At 36.4% G+C, this 17,574-nt stretch overlaps 1 protein-coding gene and 1 non-coding gene across 3 annotated transcripts in view; both read left to right on the top strand.

Moving 5' to 3' along the window:
* The window catches only part of LOC148944949 (Ig-like and fibronectin type-III domain-containing protein 2), a 321,570-nt gene that overhangs the window by 253,972 nt on the left and 50,024 nt on the right, over positions 1-17,574 (top strand). For both annotated transcript variants that reach the window (XM_089099394.1, XM_089099393.1), the window contains exon 19: positions 17,159-17,405. In XM_089099394.1, the coding sequence (XP_088955520.1) occupies positions 17,159-17,405 (247 nt within the window). The remainder of the gene's footprint in view (positions 1-17,158; positions 17,406-17,574) is intronic.
* TRNAL-UAG (transfer RNA leucine (anticodon UAG)) lies at positions 9,675-9,757 on the top strand. Its single transcript has one exon. It is a non-coding gene; the product is annotated as a tRNA-Leu (tRNA).

The raw sequence follows: 17,574 nt of genomic DNA, 5'->3' as shown, positions 1-17,574 counted from the left end.
AAGACCTACATTTTACTGGAGAGGAGATATTCTTAAATTTTGTTGTAAGGCCTAATTTTACTGAAGAGGAGATCGGCTGAAAAGTTGTTGTAAGACAGAATTTTGACGGGAGACGACACATTCTGCTATTTTGTTGTAATACCTAATATTTCCTGGAGAGGAGATATATTGAAAAGTTTTTTTAATACCGAATTTTTAATGGTGAGGAGATGTGCTGAAAAGTGGTTTTAAAACTTAAATTCTACTATAGAGAAGATATGCTGAAAAGTTGTTTTAAGACCTAATTTGTACTGGGGATGATATATGCTGAAAAGTTGTTGTAAGACCTAAATTTTACTGGAGAGGAGATATGCTGAAAAGTTGTTGTAAGGCCTAATTTTACTGAAGAGGAGATATGCTGAAAAGTTGCTGTAAGACCTAAATTTTACTGGAGAGGCTACATTCTGAAAAGTTGTTGTAAGACCTAAATTTTACTGGAGAAGAGATATACTGAAAAACTGTTGTAAGACCTAAATTTTACTGGAGAGGAGATATGCTGAAAAGTTGTTGTAATACCTAAATTTTCCTGGAGAGGAGATATGCGGAAAAGTTGTTGTAAGTCCTAATTTTTACGGGAGAGGAGATATGCTGAAAAGTCGTTGTAAGACCTAAATTTTACTGGTGAGGAGATATGCTGAAAAGTTGTTGTAAGACCTAAATTTTACTGGAGAGGAGATATGCTGAAAAGTTGTTGTAAGACCTAAATTTTACTGGAGAGGAGGTATGCTGAAAAGTTGTTGTAAGACCTGAATTTTACTGAAGAGGAGAGATGCTGAAAAGTTGTTGTAAGACCTGAATTTTACTGGAGAGGAGATATGCTGAAAAGTTGTTGTAAGACCTAAATTTTACTGGAGAGGAGATATGCTGAAAAGTTGTTTTAAGACCTAATTTTTACTGAAGAGGAGATATGGAGGATTCGCCAAAAGGCTAGTCTTTCTACTGTTCTCTATATCACTTTGAGTACTGTAACTCAAAAGTTGTTGTAAGACCTAAATTTTACTGAAGAGGAGATATGCTGAAAAGTTGCTGTAAGACCTGAATTTTACTGGAGAGGAGATATGCTGAAAAGCTGTTGTAAGACCTAAATTTTCCTGCAGAGGAGGTATGCTGAAAAGTTGTTGTAAGACCTAATTTTACTGAAGAGGAGATGTGCTGAAATGTTGTTGTAAGACCTAAATTTTCCTGGAGAGGAGATATGCTGAAAAGTTGTTGTAAGACCTAAATTTTACTGGAGAGGAGATGTGCTTTAAAGTTGTTGTAAGACCTAAGTTTTACTGGAGAGGAGATATGCTGAAAAGCTGTTGTAAGACCTAAATTTTACTGGAGAGGAGATTTACTGAAAAAATGTGTCTGTGATTTTTGTTGTTGCAATTATTAGGAACCACTTTCTTTGTAAAAGGGAGATATTTTTAAGCCTTCAAGATACAATTTAAAATCTGAATCAAAAGCTAATTTATAAGACATAATTTTACTGAAGAGGAGATATGCTGAAAAGCTGTTGTAAGACCTAAATTTTACTGGAGAGGAGATATGCGTAAAACTTGTTTTAAGACCTGATTTTTACTGGAGAGGAGATATGCTTAAAAGTTGTTGTAAGACCTAAATTTTACTGTAGAGGAGGTATGCTGAAAAGCTGTTGTAAGACCTGAATTTTACTGAAGAGGAGATATGCTGAAAAAATGTGTCTGTGATTTTTGTTGTTGCAATTATTAGGAACCACTTTCTTTGTAAGAGGGAGATATTTTTAAGCCTTCAAGATACAATTTAAAATCTGAATCAAAAGCTTCATTTCCTAATTATTTCCATTAGTGAAAATAAGAGGATATAACGCGCTTAGAAAGAGCAAAACAACTTCTAAATATTAAAGGCAGTGCGTGTACTGCCCAAAATGTTTTGGTGGTTTCCCGAATTTCCCCAAAAGGTAATTGGGTTCAAATAAAGAAAAAAAAATGAATATACCCCAAAACATAATGGGTATATTCAAAGGAATATACCCAAAAATTTAGGTTCGTAAATGAAACAGCGTTTGTAAATCTTTTATTTGCGCTAATATTTATTTTCGGAGAAATTTTGATGGGCGTAATTTTCTTTTTGGTAAATTTTGGAAAATCCTGAAAAATTAGGGAATAATAGAATGTCTGATTTTAAGGTACTAAATAAACAAATTGATCCAATTAATAGAACTTGTTTCGTCTGAAGGGGCAAGAAATAAGTTTAACTTGTTCTAGAAATTCCATAAAACGTCAGTAAACTGTTACAGCTGGTTTTGTAGCTGTTAAGCAAAAATTAGATTGAAATACTCCTTAAGAGCCCTTAGGACATTGCCTATTTACGTAAGGCGCTTTTGGATTATACATTATACATCTTGCAAGAAGGGGTAGAAATTCTTAATTCATTAAAGTAGCTTTGGCACAAATTCCATCTCAGCTTTGAGCTATAGAAGGTTACTTATACACGCTACAATCTCTGAGTATAAATTTTACCCACGTTAATAGCAACATATCATTCCTGCCATTTTTTGTCGATATAGATAGATCGCATGCAGAATAAACGATCGGAATCTTGAATTTCCACGAGGAAACAATAGCGATTTTCAAAAACTTCTAACTCATTTCTAAAGATTTATGAAGAGGAAAAACCCAACATAATCTCCTTAGATTTATGAGTGTATAACATCTCTATTTTCTTTTGGTACGATCTCGTAAAAAAAAGAAAAAAAGATCAAATGCCAGAAATTTCAGCATCTTCTTGATAAAATGTAGTATGGCTAAATGAATAACATCAAACATCAAAATAATTTATAAAATTATATAAAAAGAAAAACAACTTCTTCGCGTGCTGACCAATGGTTCGCGTTGTGCAATACCGATCTTCTGATTCGCTGCCATCGGACGGTAGTCCAATGCATGGTTGGGGACAAACCATCAGACGCTTCCTGTGTTTTCCTACAGATTTCTCCAGGTGCCCACTTAGAGGTGGGTTGTCTCTGGCTGAGCTTGCAGGGTTACACCATTGACCCCCCGTCCCAAACCAAATAATCCGCGACTCCAGGACTCGAACCTATGTCCTCAGGATTTCAAGTCTGAAGCTTTCAAGTCTGAGTCTGAACTCTTTTATCATTATTACCATGGGAACCATAGCTTACCATGTTTACCAGGTTTATCATGGTTACCAGGTTACCAGGTTATACATGTTTACCATGGCTTACCAGGTTTAGCATGGGCACCAATAGACTACCACAACTAAATGATTACTAATGTCATTAATGTCCCTATTATGTGTTACGGAAAAATCTTTGTTAATGGACCGGGGGGGGGGGCCTCGGACCATTAACATTTATTTTCTTCTATATTTTTACTGCAGCTTCATATTTTTAGTTGATTATTATTTTGTTAGTAGTATTATCGATCTTCATCTCATTTTTGAATCTTTTTATTTAAATTTTTATTGACACCATGTAATTTTTTAACCCGTTTATGAGAATAGGATTTCTGGATAAAATTGCAAAAAGTAAAACAGTTTAGAGAGGATAAAGTTTCCTTTCTTTCTGCTAAAAGAGCTCCAAAAGTAATAAAATATTTAGCCTAAACTCAGCTTGGGCTGCATCCCCAAGGACTAAGTCAGAAAAGGTTCTAAGACAGACAGCACTCGTTTTTATTTCCCGGAAATAAAGAGCAAATAACTGTATTTCCAAACGTTTTTTTTTAAATGACATTATAAATTTATCTCAAAACAGATTCCCTTAAACTCCCCGAATACTTTGAAGCAAAGGGGCTGTTAACTATCTACTACAGGTGTACATTACTTTGTGACTACCCCGAGACTGCATTTTTTTCAATGTTTTTTTGTTTTTTTCGCTCAGACTTATATTAGAAAAATATTACAATGAGTTTTCACTTTAAATCTTAGGTGTAAATAACTTGACAACTCTTTTAACTCTTTGTAACTTTAGGAACCAAATTTTAAATGAATTATTTGATTAGGTATTTGAGGAGCCGTTCCTAGGGTTGGTGGTGCTCGGAGCAAAATTAATTATAGCGCCTCCTCCTGACTCAAATAAAAACAAAAAAAGCCGAATCAAAGTTAAAAATTGATCAAAGTAGGCAACCCTCCAGCCCCCCCCCCCGTTGCGGTGTCCGTGGTAACTGAACCGGTGCCCCCCCCCCTTTTGAACAGATCTGTCTATTTGATACTTCAAATGTCTGTAACGTCAAGGATTAAATCATCAATAAAACTTACTATTTAAAGTATCAAGGACAGTAGAAATGAAATATGATTGTTTGAATCGGTTAAGTTTAAATTCCCCAATCAAATTTACCTAAAAGTTCAATTTTGAAAAGTTCAATTTTTAACGAACAAGACCTTCAAATGTAGTTCTGCAGCGTTTGGTAGTAGCGGGTGCCAAATTTAAAAAAAAGAAACACGAGTGAAAAGATCAGCAAAAAGATAGCTAAATACATATGGTACCAATCAGCTGAAAAAGGTGTAGCTTTTCTTTGAAGGTATACTTGCCTTTGGAAATTGATTGTTAATATTTTAGTTTTAGGAAATGAAGAGTGTTACGAATTATTTTTTCTTATTTGCTCTACGGTTCAACGTGGCAACACTGAAAAAATGTGATGCTACCCTTAAAAGTTCAAAGTTCTGTAACAATTAAATGCAAAATTTTAGAAATTGCAATTTCCAGGTTTAAATAGACCTAAGATAAGGGCTGAAATCTTTTTATCAGCTTGGTAGTAGTAACCAAGGTACTACTTTGCGTACTGACCTAGCAATTTCTATGTTATTTACGTACTGCCATAGGACTATGCTATTTGCGTACTGCCCTAGCAATTTATATGTTATTTGCGTACTGCCATAGGAGTATGCTATTTGCGTACTGCCCTAGCAATTTCTATGTTATTTGCGTACTGCCATAGGACTATGCTATTTGCGTACTGCCCTAGCAATTTCTATGTTATTTGCGTACTGCCATAGGACTATGCTATTTGCGTACTGCCCTAGCAATATCTATGTTATTTGAGTACTGCCATAGCAATTTCAATGTTATTCTATAGAAGCTCTTCACCTTTTCAAAGAGATTCAGAGCTCCCTCACATGACCTTCTGGATATGCGTACTGCCCTAGGAATCTCTATGTTATTTGCGTACTGCCATAGGACCATGCTATTTGCTTGCCTCTGGTTTGGTGAGTACAATCTGGTTTGGTGGGTATAGTCTGGTTTGATGGGTATAGTCTGGTTTGGTTTTTCAAAGAGAGTGACTATTTGACATTTTTGCAAAAAGAGATAAGGAATTCGCAAATTGGACTCTATGAACGATATTAATGAATGTTTTGAATAATAGGAGTGTGAATGATTCTAATTAGTGATTGGATTGTATGACGGTAGAGAAAAAAAAGATTAAACTGATTAACAGTTAAGGTAACCCCGAAGGGGTTGTTAACTCAGGTAATTTGTTACTTGACCTAGCTTTACCTCTCCGATGTGGTCTGTATAATACACAAGTAACGTTTCTGTATTTACACGTGAATATTTTGAATCCATTTTTGAAGTCTGTGGAAACAGTTTGACGTGTTCGGTGAGATTATGTTCCTTGGCGTTTGATAGACATTTGCAAAAAAAGGGGTAATTAGTGATTAGATAATTTTTTAACGTGAAATCTCTGAATAAAATATTTTTGGAGCATGTACTTGACGATGGATAAAAGGGTTAAGGTGATTAGCAATTACGAGCAAGGATCCCCCCACTGGTTCCTGGCAGTAGGCTACGCATATCAAATTACTGTACTGTGGGTTAGGTCACATGATTAAACACGCTTTTACAATCGGAATTCATTGATTGACATTTGCAAAAAGGGGTAATTAGTGATTGGATAATTTTTTAACGTGAAAGGTCAATTTTGGAGGGAAAACCAAAAATACTCGGAATCGAAAATAAACGGAATCTGCCTCAAGGGGAAGGCTCAGAGGCCCATTCGTTCTTCCATTTCTGAGGGCAGGTGAGGGGGGGGTCAATTTTGGAGGGACACCCAAAAATGCTCAGATTCGAAAATAAATAGGATCTGTCTCAAGGGCAAGGCTCAGAGACCCGTCGTTCCACAATTTCTGAGGGCAGGGGAGGGGGGAGGGTCAATTTTGGAGGGAAAACCAAAAATGCTCAGAATCGAAAATAAAGAGGATCGGCCTCAAGGGCAAGGCTCAGAGGCCCCTCGTTCCGCCATTTCTGAGGGCAGGGGAGGGGGGGAGTCAATTTTGGAGGGAAAAACAAAAATGCTCAGAATCAAAAATAAACGGGATCTGCCTCAAGGGGAAGGCTCAGAGGCCCTTCGCTCCCCCCTTTCTGAGGGCAGGGGAGGGGGGAGGTAAAATTGTGGAGGGAAAACAAAAAAGACGCGGAATCGAAAATAAAAAGGATCTGCCTCAAGGGAAAGGCTTAGTGGCCCCTCCTTCCGTCATTTCTGAGGGCAGGGGAGGGGGAGGGTCAATTTTGGAGGAAAGACCAAAAATATTCAGAATCGAAAATAAATGGGATCTACCTCAAGTGCAAGGCTCAGAGGCCCCTCGTTCCTCCATTTATGAGGGCAGGAGAGGGGGGGGGTCAATTTTGGAGGGAAAACCATAAATACTCAGAATCGACAATAAACGAGATCTGCCTCAAGGGGAAGGCTCAGAAGCCCCTCCTTCCTCCATTTCTGAGGGCAGGGGGGAGGGGGAGTCAATTTTGGAGGGAAAACCAAAAATACTCAGAATCGAAGAATAAACGGGATCTGCCTCAAGGGGAAGGCTCAGAGGCCCTTTGTTCACCCATTTCTGAGGGAAGGGGAGGGGGGAGGGTCAATTTTGGAAGGGAAAACCAAAAATACTCAGAAAGTTCATTTTGAATTTCTTTCATTGAAATGCAAGAGTTGGATTATTTCAGTAGTGTTTTGATGTGCTTTACCTTTTCATAGTTACATTCTCTTAATTTTTCAAAGTTCATTTCGAATTTGTATCAGTGAAATGAAAGAGTTGGAATATTTCAGTAGTGACTTGTTGTGGTTTTCCTTGTCACTGTTACATTCTCTTGATTTTTCGAAGTTCATTTTGAATTTCTTCGTGAAATGCAAGAGTTGGAATATATCAGTAGTGTTTTGTTGTGCTTTACCTTGTCACAGTTACATTCTGTTGTTTTTTATAGTTCATTTTGAATTTCTTTCATTGAAATGCAAGAGCTGGAATATTTCAGTAGTGTTTTGTTGTGCTTTACCTTGTCACAGTTACATTCTCTTAATTTTTCAAAGTTCATTTTGAATTTCTTTCGTGAAATGCAAGAATTGGAATATTTCAGTAGTGTCATGTCGCTTTACCTTGTCACAGTTACATTCTGTTGATTTTTAGAGTTTATTTTGAATTTCTTTATTTGAAACTCCCTAGTTTGAATATTTCAGTAGTTTTGTGTTGTACATTACCTTGTCACAGTTACATTCTGTTAATTGTTCAAAGTTCATTTTGAATTTCATTAGCAAAGCGCGAGAGTTGGACTATTTCTGTAGTGTCCTGTTGTGCTTTACCTTGTCACAGTTACATTCTGTTGATTTTCATAGTTCATTTTGAATTTCTTTCGTTGAAATGCAAGAGTTGGAATATTTCAGTAGTTTTTTGTTGTGGTTTACATTGACAGACTTACATTCTCTTGATTTTTCAAAGTTCATTTTGGATTTCTTTCATTGAAATGCAAGAGTTGGAATATTTCAATAGTGTTTTGTCGTGGTTTACCTTGTCACAGCTAGATTCTCATGCTTTTTCAAAGTTCATTTTGAATTTTTGTCGTGAAAAGCAAGAGTTGGAATTTTTCAGTAGTGACTTGTTGTGCTTTACCTTGTCACAGCTACATTCTCTTGATTTTTCGAAGTTCATTTTGAATTTCTGTCGTTAAAATGCAAGAGTTGGAATATTTCAGTAGTGACTTGTTGTGCTTTACCTTGTCACAGTTACATTCTCTTGATTTTTCGAAGTTCATTTTGATTTTCTGTCGTGAAATGCAAGAGTTGGAATATTTCAGTAGTGTTTTGTTGTGCTCTACCTTGTCACAGTTAGATTCTATTGATTTTCATAGTTCATTTTGAATTTCTTTCATTGAAATGCAAGAGTTGGAATATTTCACTAGTGTTTTGTTGTGCTTTACCTTGTCACAGTTACATTTTCTTGATTTTTCAAAGTTCATTTTGAATTTCTTTAGTGAAATGAAAGAATTGGAATATTTCAGTAGTGTCTAGTCGTGGTTTACTTTGTCACAGCTACATTCTAATGATTTTTCAAAGTTCATTTTGGATTTCTTTCATTGAAATGCAAGAGTTGGAATATTTCAGTAGTGTCTTGTTGGGCTTTACCTTTTCACAGTTACATTCTCTTGATTTTTTTTAAGTTAATTTTGAATTTCTGTCGTGAAATCCGAGAGTTGGAATATTTCAGTAGTGTTTTGGTGTGTTTTACCTTGTCAAAGTTACATTCTTTTGATTTTAATAGTTCATTTTGGATTTCTTTCATTGAAATGCAAGAGTTGGAATATTTCAGTAGTGACTTGTTGTGCTTTACCTTGTCACAGTTACATTCTCATGATTTTTCAAAGTTCATTTTGAATTTCTTTCGCGAAGTGCAAGAATTGGAATATTTCAGTAGTGTTTTGTTGTGCTTTACCTTGTCACAGTTACATTCTGTTGATTTTCATAGTTCATTTTGAATTTCTTTCATTGAAATGCAAGAGTTGGAATATTTCAGTAGTGTTTTGTTGTGCTTTACCTTATCACAGTTACATTCTCTTGATTTTTCAAGTTTCATTTTGAATTTCTGTCGTGAAATGCAAGAGTTGGAATATTTCACTAGTGGCTTGTTGTGCTTTACCTTCTCACAGTAACATTCTCTTGATTTTTCGAAGTTCATTTTGAATTTCTGTCATGAAATGTAAGAGTTGTAAAATTGGGGTCTTAGTCCACCAGCCTGAATGGTGGAAATCCACTAGCTCAGTATTGGGGTCCCAGTCCACCAGTTTTTTTTAGGGGCCAATCAGAGACAGCGGAGGTTGCTCAATATACGATAACTTGATTGGTGATTGGTTACACACCGCGACGGCGCATACATAGTGAGAGAGACATGCAAAGTCAACATAGCTTTATTTCATTTTTTTAAGGTTAATTTAGACGAGGTTACGTGCGCACACACACACAGAGAGAGACGACAAACACACAGAGACAACACACACAAAGAGATGCCACACACATAATGAAACTGAATTACAATATTAATATGGTCAGGAATTGTTTAAAGTCAAGTAGGCCAAGTGGTTAAGGGGCTAGACTCGAGCTCTGGTCCCCATACGGGGTCGTGGGGTAGAAACCCAAACCAAACAATTTTTTTATTATTTAATTTTTTCTTTAATCATGTCTTGTGATTTCACTAAATAAATTCTGTAAAAGGATTTATGCAGAACCTAAATTGTTAGGGCCTTTAATAGATTAAATAAAAAAAAAACTAGAAAAGTGCAAAATGTTCAAATTCTCTTCTGAATTTTCTTAAAGAAGAGAAAAAAGTTAGCTCAATTCTGAACTTTACCAATGAAACTGAATTACAATATGAATATGATCAAGAATTGTTTACAAGTCAGGTTGGCCGAGTGGTTAAGGCGCTAGACTTAGGATCTGGTCCCCATATGGGGTCGTGGGTTCGAGTCCCACACCTGACAATTTTTTCTTATTCTAAATCTTTGGAAACAGCCTCTATTTCTGACCGTTTAAGTTTTGATGTTAGTGTTGTCACTCAAAAGCTATGACCTTGAGAAAAGAGCTTGAGAAAATTGCCTGATTATCGAAAAATGGGGAAACATCCTCCAAAAGTCGACAGGAATGCACCCCTCCAGCGCTTTGTCGGATATGTTGAATAAAATATGCAAAGTCGACATAGCTTTATTTCATTTTTTTAAGATTAATTTAGACGGGGTTCTGAATTTTCTTAAAGAAGAGAAAAAAGTTAGCTCAATTCTGAACTTTACCAATGAAACTGAATTACAATATGAATATGATCAAGAATTGTTTACAAGTCAGGTTGGTCGAGTGGTTAAGGCGCTAGACTTAAGATCTGGTCCCCATATGGGGTCGTGGGTTCGAGTCCCACACCTGACAATTTTTTTCTTATTCTAAATCTTTGGAAACAGCCTCGATTATCGAAAAATGGGGAAACATCCTCCAAAAGCTCCATAGCTTTATTTCATTTTTGAAGGTTAATTTAGACGAGGTTACGTGCGCGCACGTAACCTCGTCCAAATTAACCTTAAAAAATGAAATAAAGTTATTTAAGTTCTGCATAAATCCTTTTACAGAAGTTATTTAGTGAAATCACAAGACATGATGAAAGAAAAAAAGTACATAATAAAAAAATTGTCAGGTGTGGGGTTCGAACCCACGACCCGATATGGGGACCAGATCTTAAGTCTAGTGCCTTAACCACTCGGCCAACCTGACTTGTAAACAATTCTTGATCATATTCATATTGTAATTCAGTTTCATTGGTAAAGTTCAGAATTGAGCTAACTTTTTCTCTTCTTTAAGAAAATTCAGAACCCCGTCTAAATTAATCTTAAAAACAATAAAATAAAGCTATGTCGACTGTGTAAATTTTTTTAAACATATCTGACATTGCGCTAGAAGGATGCATTCCTGTCGACTTTTGGAAGATGTTTCGCCATTTTTTGATAATCAGGCAATTCTCACAAGCTCTTTTCTCAAGGTCATAGCTTTTGACTGACAACACTAACATCAAAACTTAAACGGTCAGAATTAGAGGTAGTTTCCAAAGAATTAGAATAAGAAAAAATGATCAGTTTTGGGACTCAAACTCACGACCCCCTATGGAGAACAGGTCTTAAGTCTAGTGTCTAGACCTGTTGGCCACCCCGAAATGTAAACAATTCTAGATGATATTCATATTGTCATACAGTGTAATTGGTATAGTTCAGAATAGAGCTAAATTTTTCTCTTCTTTAAGAAAATTCAGAAGAGAATTTGAACATTTTGCACTTTTCTAGTTTTTTTTTATTTAATCTATTAAAGGCCCTAACAATTTATGTTCTGCATAAATCCTTTTACAGAAGTTATTTAGTGAAATCACAAGACATGATGAAAAAAAAAAGTACATAATAAAAAAATTGTCAGATGTGGGGTTCGAACCCACGACCCCGTATGGGGACCAGATCTTGAGTCTAGCGCCATAACCACTCGGCCAACCTGACTTGTAAACAATTCCTGATCATATTCATATTGTAATTCAGTTTCATTCTGTGTGTGTCGTCTCTTTGTGTGTGTTGTCTCTGTGTGTTTGTCGTCTCTCTCTGTGTGTGTGTGCGCACGTAACCTCGTCTAAATTAACCTTAAAAAAATGAAATAAAGCTATGTTGACTTTGCATGTCTCTCTCACTATGTATGCGCCGTCGCGGTGTGTAACCAATCACCAATCAAGTTATCGTATATTGAGCAACCTCCGCTGTCTCTGATTGGCCCCTAAAAAAAACTGGTGGACTGGGACCTCAATTTTGAGCTAGTTGATTTTCACCGTTTAGGCTGGTGAGTTGAGACCCCAATTTTACTACTCTTGCATTTCATGAAAAAAATTCCAAATTAACTCCGAAAAATTAATAGAATGTAATTGCGCGAAGGTAAAGCACAGCAAGCCACTTCTGAAATATTCCAACTCTTGCATTTCACGACAGAAATACAAAATGAAATTTGAAAAATTAAGAGATTGTAACTGTGATAAGGTAAAGCACAACAAAACACTACTGAAATATTCCAACTCTTGCATTTCAATGAAAGAAATTCAAAATGAACTATGGAAATCAACAGAATGTAACTGTGACAAGGTAAAGCACAACAAAACACAACTGAAATATTCCAACTCTTGCATTTCACGACAGAAATTCAAAATGAACTTTGAAAAATCATGAGAATGTAACTGTGACAAGGTAAAGCACAACAAGTCACTGCTGAAATATTCCAACTCTTGCATTTAAATGAAAGAAATCCAAAATGAACTATGAAAATCAACAGAATGTAACTGTGAGAAGGTAAAGCGCAACAAAACACTACTGAAATATTTCAACTCTTGCATTTCGCGACAGAAATTCAAAATGAACTTCAAAAAATCAAGAGAATGTAACTGTGACAAGGTAAAGCACAACAAGTCACTACTGAAATATTCCAACTCTTGCATTTCAAAGAAAGAAATCCAAAATGAACATTGAAAAATCATGAGAATGTAGCTGTGACAAGTTAAACCACGACAAAACACTACTGAAATATTCCAATTCTTGCATTTCACGAAAGAAATTCAAAATGAACTTTGAAAAATTAAGAGAATGTAACTGTGACAAGGTAAAGCACAACAAAACATTACTGAAATATTGCAACTCTTGCATTTCAATGAAAGAAATTCAAATGAACTATGAAAATCAATAGAATGTAATTGTGACAAGGTAAAGCACAACAAAACACTACTGAAATATTCCAACTCTTGCATTTCACGACAGAAATTCAAAATGAACTTCGGAAAATCAAGAGAATGTAAGTGTGACAAGGTAAAGCACAACAAGTCACTACTGAAATATTCCAACTCTTGAATTTTAACGAAAGAAATTCAAAATGAACTTAAAAAAATCAAGAGAATGTAACTGTGACAAGGTAAAGCACAACAAGTCACTACTGAAATATTCCAACTCTTGCATTTCAATGAAAGAAATCCAAAATGAACATTGAAAAATCATGAGAATGTAGCTGTGACAAGGTAAACCACAACAAAACACTACTGAAATATTCCAATTCTTGCATTTTACGATAGAAATTCAAAATGAAATTCGAAAAATCAAGAGAATGTAACTGTGACAAGGTAAAGCAAAACAAGTCACTACTGAAATATTCCAACTCTTGCATTTCACGAAAAAATTCAAAATGAACTTTGAAAAATCATGAGAATATAGCTTTGACAAGGTAAACCACGACAAGACACTACTGAAATATTCCAACTCTTGCATTTCAATGAAAGAAATTCAAAATGAACTATGAAAATCAATAGAATGTAACTGTGACAAGGTAAAGCTCAACAAAAACCACGACAAGACACTACTGAAATATTCCAATTCTTTCACTTCGCGAAAGAAATTCAAAATGAACTTTGAAAAATTAAGAGAATGTAACTGTGACAAGGTAAAGCACAACAAAACACTATTGAAATATTCCAACTCTTGCATTTCAATGAAAGAAATTCAAAATGAACTATGAAAATCAACAGAATGTAACTGTGACAAGGTAAAGCGACATGACACTACTGAAATATTCCAATTCTTGCATTTCACGAAAGAAATTCAAAATGAACTTTGAAAAATTAAGAGAATGTAACTGTGACAAGGTAAAGCACAACAAAACACTACTGAAATATTCCAGCTCTTGCATTTCAATGAAAAAATTCAAAATGAACTATGAAAATCAACAGAATGTAACTGCGACAAGGTAAAGCATAACAAAACACTACTGAAATATTCCAACTCTTGCATTTCACGACAGAAATTCAAAATGAACTTCGAAAAATCAAGAGAATGTAACTGTGACAAGGTAAAGCACAACAAGGCACTACTGAAATATTCCAACTCTTGCATTTCAACGAAAGAAATTCGAAATGAACTTTGAAATATTAAGAGAATGTAACTATGACAAGGTAAAGCACAACAAAACACTACTGAAATATTCCAACTCTTGCATTTCAATGAAGGAAATTCAAAATGAACTTTCTGAGTATTTTTGGTTTTCCCTTTCAAAATTGACCCTCCCCCCTCCCCTTCCCTCAGAAATGGGTGAACGAAGGGCATCTGAGCCTTCCCCTTGAGGCAGATCCCGTTTATTCTTTAATTCTGAGTATTTTTGTTTGCCGCTTCAAAAATTGACCCCCCCTCTCCTCGGCAATCAGTATTGGAGGCAGGCGTGCCTGCTGATTCGTCACCTTGATGCATTTCGCCGTTATTCTTTTTTATTAGACCTGTTAGTTTTGACTCAAACATTTACTCCCCCTCTACCCTGCCCTCAGACATGGAGGATGGAGGGGCCACTGAACCCTGCGCTTGAGGCAGATCCCGTTTATTTTCGATTTTGAGTATTTTTGGTTTTCCCTCCAAAATTGACTCCCCCTCTCCCCTGCCCTCAGACATGGAGGAAGGAGGGGCCTCTGAGCCTTGCCCTTGAAGCAGATCCCATTTATTTTCGATTCTGAGCTTTTTTGCTTTTCCCTCCAAAATTGACCCTCCCCCCTCCCCTGCCCTCAGAAATTGGGGAACGAAGGGTCTCTGAGCCTTGCCCTTGAGACAGATCCTATTTATTTTCGATTCTGGCCCTGGAGACAGATCCTATTTATTTTCGATTCTGAGTATTTTTGGTTTTCCCTCCAAAATTGACTCCCCCTCTCCCCTGCCCTCAGAAATGGAGGAAGGAGGGGCCTCTGAGCCTTGCCCTTGAGGCAGATCCTATTTATTTTCGATTCTGAGTATTTTTGGTTTTCCCTCCAAAATTGACCCTCCCCCCTCCCCTGCCCTCAGAAATGGGGGAACGAAGGGTCTCTGAGCCTTGCCCTTGAGACAGATCCTATTTATTTTCGATTCTGAGCATTTTTGGTTTTCCCTCCAAAATTGACCCTCCCCCTCCCCTGCCCTCAGAAATGGGGGAACGAAGGGCCTCTGAGCCTTCTCTTTGAGGCAGGTCCCCTTTATTTTCGATTCTGAGTATTTTTGGTTTTCCCTCCAAAATTGACCCTTCACGTTAAAAAATTATCCAATCACTAATTACCCCTTTTTGCAAATGTCAATCAATGAATTCCGATTGTAAAAGCGTGTTTAATCATGTTACCTAACCCACAGTGCAGTAATTTGATATGCGTAGCCTACTGCCAGGAACCAGTGGGGGGGGATCCTTGCTCGTAATTGCTAATCACCTTAACCCTTTTATCCATCGTCAAGTACATGCTCCAAAAATATTTTATTCAGAGATTTCACGTTAAAAAATTATCTAATCACTAATTACCCCTTTTTTTTGCAAATGTCTATCAAACGCCAAGGAACGTAATCTCACCGAACACGTCAAACTGTTTCCACAGACTTCAAAAATGGATTACAAATATTCACGTGTTAATACAGAAACGCTACTTGTGTATTATACAGACCACATCGGAGAGGTAAAGCTAGGTCAAGTAACAAATTACCTGAGTTAACAACCCCTTCGGGGTTACCTTAACTGTTAATCAGTTTAATCCTTTTTTTCTTTACCGTAATACAATCCAATCACTAATTAGAATCATTCACACTCCTATTATTCAAAACATTAATTAATATCGTTCATAGAGTCCAATTTGCGAATTTCTTATCTCTTTTTGCAAAAATGTCAAATACTCACTCTCTTTGAAAAACCAAACCAGACTATACCCATCAAACCAGACTATACCCACCAAACCAGATTGTACTCACCAAACCAGAGGCAAGCAAATAGCATGGTCCTATGGCAGTGCGCAAATAACATAGAGATTCCTAGGGCAGTACGCAAATCCAGAAGGTCATGTGAGGGAGCTCTGAATCTCTTTGAAAAGGTGAAGAGCTTCTAAAGAATAACATTGAAATTGCTATGGCAGTACGCAAATAACATAGAAATTGCTAGGGCAGTACGCAAATAGCATAGTCCTATGGTAGTACGCAAATAACATAGAAATTGCTAGGGCAGTACGCAAATAGCATAATCCTATGGCAGTACGCAAATAACATAGAAATTGCTAGGGCAGTACGCAAATAGCATAGTCCTATGGCAGTACGCAAATAACATAGAAATTGCTAGGTCAGTACGCAAAGTAGTACCTTGGTTACTACTCTTGGTACGTTGATTACTATCCCCCCTTCTTGATACAGCCTTGGGTACTTGTATGATAAACACCCTACCTCTCAAGATGTTCATTCATTGACCCATTATAGAAACCAGTTCTTTTTTTTCGTTAGTTTCCTTCAGCTTAGTGTGAGACAAGACAAAGAGAAGTAACACAATAGATGGAAAATATATAATTTGGGCTACATATTTGCATATTACGGGCGAGGAGTAAAATATTTGGGCAGTGTGAAGTTAGAAAACAATTCTTACTACATAATATGCAGAATAATTGTACCTAAAAAATTAGGCATGCAGTACCGTTATACTTTACACACCCCTCCCCCTAATTCACAAATATATGGCCAAAATTTGTTTCTAAAGTATTATATTTTTATTTTACTTTGGTACATTTTATTAGGATTGAGCATCAGAGAAACATTAGGTAGGGTGTATATTATGCAAGTACCCAGCCTTGTCAACATTCAATTTGACTGATAATAGTTATTCAGTTTAAGCACTTCATTAGTATTGAAATCAACCCGCCTCCTTCTGGTTATCCACCTTGTCGACGATCAGTCTGACTGATAATCGTTGTTGAATTTAAACACTTCAGTTGTACTGAACATTGATAACTGAACCAAGGTCATGTTCCTTGGTTATGACCAAGGTCATAACCTTGTTTAGTGTAGGACGTAAAGTCCCATCTTAATTGGCGTAGCGGCTTGTCTTAATTGGGTAATAACGGTAATAAGGATCATTTATTTTGGACACTAAGGCGAATAGTGATAATAATACTAAAGTGGAACATCGTTATATTTTTTTCTTATTCCTGTTAGTATTAAGTGAATACCCAGTAGTAGTTTCAGGATTTCTGCTGTTTCAGAAGGAGAAGAAGGCCTTGTCTTAGAAGTGGGGAGGGGATAAATAGTAATCCCCCTGTCAAGATTGGTCCCAATCAAGTTTTGTCCTGATAGATTTGAATAGCAATTCCAATTATGAGTACAAACATTAAGGCCGTACAGCTCCATCTTAATTGACGAGTGGCTTCATTTATGACCAAGGTAATTCGGGCTACATAGCTAAAGCTAGTAACCGCACAAACCTCAATTTTTGCTTTGCGTCATATTCCATAGTAGAAATTAAGAATATCTGGAAAAAACACTGAAAACAGGAGCACTTTTAACAGTTTTTAAATATCTTTTTAGGCCGTCACCATTCATCCAACTAAATTTATTCGAGAAGGAGGATCCATGACAATTGTTTGCGGTGCACTTGGCAACCCCATGCCTACAGTTGAAATATACGTCGGTGGGAAGATTTTAAGCTCGGAGCGAACTCGCTATCTTGTCACGATAATCTCGAACGTCACCCGTGATATGAATGAAGTTTCCTGCTTTGCAGAAAATGGTATTGGAACAGCAGCACAAGCTTCACGCCGAGTTGTGATAAGCCGTAAGTGCCACAGTTTTATCCCACTTCTGACTGTTCAATTATTTCCAAATTTTATCACTATTTTCATTTCCGATGGCTGTGCAATAATACGAAATCAAAATTCCCACCTCTTGAGTATGCTACTCCCCCGTTTACAAACAATACTATAAGTAGGCTACTACCAATTTAT

This window comes from Artemia sp. Qi Xiang Cuo, chromosome 13 (genome assembly GCF_049724085.1).
Source record: "Artemia sp. Qi Xiang Cuo chromosome 13, ASM4972408v1, whole genome shotgun sequence".
Lineage (NCBI taxonomy): Eukaryota > Metazoa > Arthropoda > Branchiopoda > Anostraca > Artemiidae > Artemia > Artemia sp. Qi Xiang Cuo.
Note: the sequence above shows the minus strand (reverse complement) of the source record. Positions and strands in the feature narration are given on the sequence as shown.